Source organism: Nannobrachium achirus (assembly GCF_963921795.1).
Source record: "Nannobrachium achirus genome assembly, chromosome: 16".
Lineage (NCBI taxonomy): Eukaryota > Metazoa > Chordata > Actinopteri > Myctophiformes > Myctophidae > Nannobrachium > Nannobrachium achirus.
In genome coordinates, this window is record NC_137823.1 from 15,695,346 (window position 1) to 15,703,186 (window position 7,841).

General features: G+C 43.0%; 1 protein-coding gene across 1 annotated transcript in view; it reads right to left on the bottom strand.

Moving 5' to 3' along the window:
• LOC308300826 (serine/threonine-protein kinase PAK 6-like) overlaps nt 1–4,154 on the bottom strand; it is a gene marked incomplete at both ends in the record, with an annotated part of 24,276 nt that extends 20,122 nt beyond the window's left edge. Inside the window, 2 exons of the mRNA XM_080744724.1 lie at nt 2,842–3,129; nt 4,110–4,154. Coding sequence (XP_080600850.1) covers nt 2,842–3,129; nt 4,110–4,154 — 333 coding nt within the window. The remainder of the gene's footprint in view (nt 1–2,841; nt 3,130–4,109) is intronic.
• Nucleotides 4,155–7,841: the final 3,687 nt, after the last annotated feature.

The window sequence follows — 7,841 nt, forward strand, 5'->3', positions numbered from 1 at the left end:
CAGTGTCAAGGAAGCATGAAGAAAGAAAGGCAATGACGTCACCTCCTTGCTCAGATGTCCGATATAAGTAGGTCGGGGCTCCACTTTAAGGGGCTCCCCGTGGCTTGGAAAGGGTTAAGTCAAAAGGATTTTTTCTTTGACAATGGCTGGCCAGATTGCTGACATAGAAACATAGGTTTTTCAAAACATCTTAGAACGATTGAAAAGACACTTATAGAATCGGGTCAAAATTCTAATTTTCAAGATTTTTCAAAAATAGCAGATCTACAAGCTCGCAGCGCGGCACTCGGTGCAGCGCTGTGAGCTTGTATCTGCTATTTTTTCAATGGAGAATAAGTGTATGACGTTTTGTATGCCGATTTGGAGTTAACTCCGCCCACTTCGGCCGCCATTGCCGAGGGAGACCAGTAAAAAAAGTAAAAAAAAAAAAAAAAAAAAAAGACTGTCTGTAGTTGCTTCTTGTCGGTGAGGTGGTGTGTAGGCTGGCTGTGTACATGTGTGTACATGTGTACTGACTAAAGTATTCAATCAATCAAATAACAGATGGCCACAGCAGGTATCTAATTCAAAACAATTAATTCAATTAACCAAAGACAAAAACGGAGAGACAGGGCGACTGGAGAAAAAAGATTACAACAGAAGACCAGAATTGGAGATTTCCACAAGAGCTGAGTGTGTGTGGCTTAGATCACTCTTCTCCTATCTCTAACTTGGGTGTCTGTCACTCTAATTTTGTAATAGGTGGACAGTGTTGCATTGTTGGTGTTTTAACAAGTGCACTGAAGCATTAATATGTTCTCATTTCCAACTTGAGGCAACAGTACTGAGAGATCAGATGTTGAAACATTTTCCAGTGACTAAATATAAAATACAATTTAAAAAAGTGTTATGCAAGTAAATAACATTCGATTGTGGTTTAATAAATAGGCTTAGGCCTAAAGAGATTAGGTCTATATTATAATCGGCAATGCAACACCATTGACAACAGGTCCCGTTTTACTCACAATACAAAGTGAAGCTCACTCGACCATTTCTCTCCCTTTCTTTCTGATAGAATAGAATGGCTGTCTAACTGTGATGATTATGCTGGTCTAGGATCAGATTAACGGGGGTGAAAGACCTTCTGTGCGTAATGCACGAGTGATGCGTCCGGCTGATGAGAAAGCACCAGCGTGAGCCGGTGAGCGTACAAGTACAACTATGACAAACAAACGGAAAATGACTTACCTCTGATAGAAAATAGCCTAAAAGCATTCCTTTCTCCCTGGCTTTTGTTTCAATGTTAATATTATAGATTCCTAGGCAACCAACCAGCAGCATTGGACAATAATAAGTCTACATTACATGATAAAGTTTACACCTCCGATCTGACTTCTGACAGTGCCTGTCAATCAGTTTACAGTGCACGGCTGCAGAAAGTGAGTGTTAGATTGATCATTGAGTAGACCTCGCACATGAAAGGCAGAGGCACGCACAAGGGGCTTTTAATAGCCTAATCATAAGCTAAATGGTCTGGTCTCTCGGAACCTCGGAAATAAACGGATTCCGGGACAATGTCACGGGTCTCAAAAAAAAATCAGAACGGGACGGAATCAGACAAGACTGTTACGGGGCCACTCAGGTTTGGTTTTGTAATTTGGCATAAAGATATATTTCTATTGAATATATTATAGGCTATTATAGCCTACAATGAGATTGAGCAAACGGTTTTGTTTTACAAAAGAGAAAAGATGTCTGGCATGGCTGAACAAGGACGCTGTCTGTCGTAGATCCATGATGTTTACCAGGATAAGAAATAACACAGAAAGGTTGTTATTTTGAGAGAGAAATGTCCCGCAGATTGATTACATTTTGATATGGTTAATTTAGATGATAAGTAGCCTACAATCTATCTCAATATTACATACAGTAATAGTATCATCATGAGTAGGTTATGTAAACGTTGTAGTGCACTTGTTATTATTATTATTATTATTATAAGTGACGTCCCTCGAAGATGGCGACGGGAAATACGTCATCTGGAGCGAAACCCCTCCCTAACTCCGCCTTACGCTTATTCTCCATAGTTAAAGCATAAAATAATGATACACAATAATGTGTACCCGATTAAAGAGCTGGAGAGACATGGGATTGAGACCCCCTGTTACTGAACAACTCCCAACTTGATTACTATCACGCAGGGATGTCGCATCAAATTCTGGGCCCTGGGTACAAGGATTCACTGCGGGGCCCCCCATGAATGTTCTTCATAGGGGGAGGGGGTTTGACCCATTTAGACTGGGAACGCATTATTACGCGTCATTTTGTGCTTTAGCTCTCGAAAAATAGCAGATATACAAGCTCACAGCGCGCTGCGAGATTGCATATCTGCTATTTTCTTTTTAAATTGTGAACATTTGTGTACGTTTTTGAATATCTCAAATCCTGTTGTTTCCCATCTCAAAATATTTAGTTCCAGAGACCCCCCAGAGGCAAAGATTTCAGTTACAAAATGTTCGCTTAAAAAATATTGCTTATAAAATCAAAGTAAAGCCCTGCTTCATCATACATGGCCATCGCACAAAAGTAGTGAAAACAGCAGATCTACAAGCACAAAACGCCTCGCATATAAAATAATTAAGGCCCCTCCACCTTGGGCCCTAGTAACTCAGTCCTACTCCCCCCCCCCCCCCCCTCTTGTGACGCCCCTGCTATCACAATATAGAACAACCTGCTTCTAAGTGAAAGTGCTTTCGTTACTGTACAGTGTTTTGAAGAAAAGCATCCTTTTGCACACCTACAGAGGGGCAGGTGCGTCGGAATAATGAACTTGAACAGTAGAAGAATGCGGGAGTCCCTTACCTTCTTGGGTCCCAGCTCGATGTCGGTGATCCTGGAGGGGTCCACCATGGGCTTGGGCCTGCGCAGGGTGTCTATGATGCTCTGCCACTGGGAGGGCAGCCCCACGTAGCAGCCGCGCAGCGGGTCGAAGGAGGTGTGCACGCGGTGCTCAAAGTCCCGCGGCATGGAGATCTCGGGCCTGGCCCGCCCCGGTCGCCGACCCCCCGGCAGCAGTAGCGCCGCCTGCTGCTGTTTCTTCTTCCGGCGGAACATCCTCCTCCACAGCCCCGCCGGCGAGGACACCACGCTCTGATGGAGACAAGAGTAGTAGCAGTTTATTTCAGTGGTTCTCAACCTGTGGGTTGACCCCCACGGGGGTCCCCAAGTTAATTTGGGGGTCCCCAGATGATTAACTTGTTATGTGCAACATTGTTTTATATGGAGGGTATCTGCACATTTCTAAAGTGACAATTTAACTACTTTTCAATACCTCTAAAATGACAAATTAAACATTGGCCAAATTGTCAAATATTTGAGGCAGACATTGTGAAAATAGCCGATCCACATGCTCACTGTGAGCATGTAGATCTGCTATTTTTCCCAATAGAACCGTGTTATACAAAATATAATGCCTCACGTCCTGAAAAGGTTGAGAACCACTGTTTTATTTGGTCTTAAAAAATAGAAATGACAATTTATTAATTTAAGTAAAAGTATCAATACTGCAATGAAATAACTCCGGAATTCAAAATGTACTTGAGTGAAAGTACAAAAGTATTGGTATCTACAATCGATCTACAAGCTCAGAACGCGTTGCATCGCGACACATTTTGAGCTTGCAGATCGGCTATTTTCAAACGGCCGAAATGATAAGGTTGAAGTGGTTAAGGTTTTGTGATAAGAATCGAAATCTACAAAGTAACTAAAGTTTGTAGTGGAATAAAAGTACAATATTTGCCTCTGAGATGTTGACCACTGAAAAATAGAAATTACAATTTATTCATTTCACATGAATCAGTAGAACAGACCAAAAAGGACTAGGCTGAAGCCAATGGCTTATTGTGCCTATTCCCTTTTCACATTACATCAAATACAAAAAGTAAAAACAATATTAATCTCTAAAAAAAAGAACACTGAAAAAGAGAAAGAGAAGCAAAGACCCGATCACTTAAATTTATGAAGAGAGAGAAAAGAGTATTCATAATGATAATCATAATAGTAATAATATATGATCTATACTTATCTATCGTCTTATATTTAAACTTTTCACAGCATTTCCACCAACTTACCCCATTCACAGATACACAACCCAGCCCAGGGCTCCAGCATGGCATGGTGGTCTCTCTCACACACACACACACACACACACACACACACACACACACACACACACACACACACACACACACACACACACACACACACACACACACACACACACACACACACACACACACACACACACACACACACACACACACACACACTCTACATGCAGAACACACACACAAACATGCAAACACTGACTCAGGTACAGCTCACGTTTTGCTCGTGCACTGACGCACACGATAGCACACGCACAGGAACACGCCGACCACAGTCAACCCTGCCACCACCAGACATATGATGAACCACGTGTCTTGCATGTCCAGTTAGTTAAAGGTCTACACTGAGTTAAGGTCTGGTTTAAAGTCTAGTTATGTCCAGTTAAAGTCTGTTTAGTTAAAGCTTAGTTAATGTCCGGTTAAAGGCATGTCTAGTTCAGGTCTATATAGTTCAAGTCTAGTTCAGGTCTATAGCTCAGAATGCGCCGTACAGAATGTGTTTCTTGTCTTGACTCCTCAGTAAAGTCGTCGTCTCTCCGGTCCCGCCTCCTTTGATCAAATAAAAACAAACCTAACCAGCTCTCCACGTCAGGGACGTGCAGAGAATGTTAGAGAGGCCGGGGCTGAAATCTCTAAAAGGGCCTTTTGGTGGAAATATCGAAAATAGTAGACCTCCAAGCTTGGAGGTCGGCTATTTTCGTTGCTTGATACCACACTGAACTAAGTATACGGTTTTCTACGCAGAGAGACTTGCATTCAAGTTCAGGAGAGTTTGGACAAGGCATTTCTCTTGAACGCCGCCTTCAGGTATGGAAAGGGGGCAGTTGCATTTCTTTCACCATAGTAAAAACTGCATTCATGGTCTGGAAAGGGCACTTTTTACTGATAGAAAAAAGGGCAGCGGCTCAAGCCCCCTTTGATGTCTATATGTGTGCATGTGCCTGCTCTACATGATTGACACTCCTCTCCTACTCCTCCTCTCCTTACCCCACTCCCCTTTCAGTCACCTTTCCTTTCTTTTTCTCACCGCTCCTGCACACTAATGAATGATCGATCAATAGTGGAATCGATAAAAGCCTGGCTCAATAAGCAGGATCGGTAAGGTTCTCATTATCAATACAAATGAATGAGCTCCATCCCTAGTTAAGAGTGGGATTCTATGGGGAGACACGGAGCCCCCCCAGGCACACCCAAATACCATGGGTACCTGTGGGGGTATCATGGGTATAGGAAGCTCAAAACACAAGTCAATAGCAACAACATAATATGCTATTTGGCACTGGCAGAGAAGGTTTGTCAAAATGTTCATGGGTGCCACCCACTATACTCCGCTATGCTGCAACAAATATGTTTCATGTCTCCACATACAGAGGCATGGGGTACGAGTTACACCAACTGTGGTAACCTATTCTAAATCTGCACATGCAGTCACAGAAGCTGAAGGTTAACCTGCTCCAGCCACCAGTTGAAACATCTCAACGGGCTCCTGATGGCGACTGGAGTTGCAGAACAGCGACCACTGAAGTCACCGACTTAAGTAGGCCACTAGTTTCAATGTAGCAACTGTATAAGCTGTTACGACCCTGAGGCAATAGGGGTGTGGGTGTGTGTGTGTGTGTGTGTGTGTGTGTGTGTGTGTGTGTGTGTGTGCTTCAGTCAGGTGACAGTATGTACATAAGGAAGCATTCTATTTAAGCTGTCCTGAGGTCATTGTTGTACAATAAAACATGATGATATATGTAGTCATGCTGCTGTTCAAATAAAGGAGGTATGTATGCTGTCACTTCTCTCTCACAATCAAACTGAATGTGGCAGTATATAGGCCTACATCTGAAAATGCCCCTGGCCCACAAATCTGGAGGTCACAGGCAGAGCACACCATGTCTCCAATCCACTCCAAATGTGCCACAATTTAACACTGTTCAGCGGTTGGCCATGAGAATAGTCACACATGGGGTCATGTCAGGGGCCTACTAACCCAAATTGCACACATGGAGACTTATTGTTCAAACTGTGCGTGTGTGTGTGTGTGTGTGTGTGTGTGTGTGTGTGTAGTCCTACATGTACGTGTGTGTACATTTACGTGTGTGCAGAGAGAGACGCAGAGAGACAGAGAATGAAAATCAATCACTGTTTGGGTCAGACCCCATCCAATATCACCTCCTTATCAGGGGCTAGTTTCCCCAGTAGGATGTATCGCGTGGAAGGAACACATTATTCCAACCAGTTCCTTTCCTCTCCATCAGGCTGGCCAGGGGGAGGCAGTATAGAGACCAGGATTACTGCATGTTTTTGTGAGGGTACCTACCCTATAGGGACAAGGGGAGAACATGCAAATTAACTCCACACAGAAAGGCTCTTTTGCCAACCCCACATACTGTAGGGCCCTTCTAGCTGTGAGCTGACAGCGCTACCATTACCTACTGTGCATTACGCCAGTGCATAATGCCTATCAAATACGCTACTTTGAAAGGTTCACGAGGGCAGGCGCTGTATACGTGCGTTACAGGTAGAACACAGCACTGTGCACAAGCATACAGTATAAGGACAAATACACACACACAGACACGCACACAAAGTCCCTTCCAGGATGTACAGCATGTGCTGTATGTCAGCATGTTTGTTCTGTTGTACAAACTGGACTTTAACAGTGTGGTCTGTCTTATGGACCTTTTAGTATCATGACACCATCATTTATTATCATTGCTTAATGGAAGATGATGTAATAATTATGTTATGTACTGTACATTAGTGTGTCTTGTCTCTCACACACACACACAAACACACACACACACACACACACACACACACACACACACACACACACACACACACACACACACACACACACACACACACACACACACACACACACACACACACACACACACACACACACACACACACACACACACACACTACTTCCTGTACAACGGATAACAAGAAAAGAAATATCTTATTCAAGCTCTAATTCAAATGGAACTATTATAATTGAGATGGCCAAGCCATATTCCTCAGGTATCTGCCAGTACACGAGCACTCCAACTGACTCCACACTGCATAGGCTTCATTCCCACCTTGAATGGTAGCTATTTGTACATTACTTTGCCCCATATTTTCACCAGTAGGTAGTGTGCATGCGCAGTAGGCAGACTTGCAGTAGCTTTGCGCTGTTGCACCACATTTGGTTGCCTCTTGAATTGTTTCATTTTGGGAATAAACAAAAAGCTGCAGATCACATTTTGGTCTGATAATGATTTCTAATTCACTTTACAAATGTATGTGCTGCTTCGGAAAGAAACAGGCTTGCAAAATCATACTCAAGATACAGAGGCTCTCCGCACTCGACTGTGTCTTGAATTTGCCAGGAAGCTATTTAAGTCCAAACTGGCTACCCCACCCTCAGGAAGGATCTCTCTGGTCGCCAAACAAGGAATGGAGACGACCTGGACACTCCAGCATGCAAAACTGAGAGATACAAGAAATCACCAATCCCTGTGCTTATGTTGTGCTAGACTGCTTGATAAGTAATTCATGCATTTTTAGATTTAATGATTTATATTATAAAAGTGTTTTAATGTCACCTGTCTTTTTTAAACTTCTGTGATCATGCTGAAAGCTGAATAAACATATATTCATCAACTTACGGAAATATCTTTCATGTCAATTTGATTTCTCATGAAGAGCACAGCACAT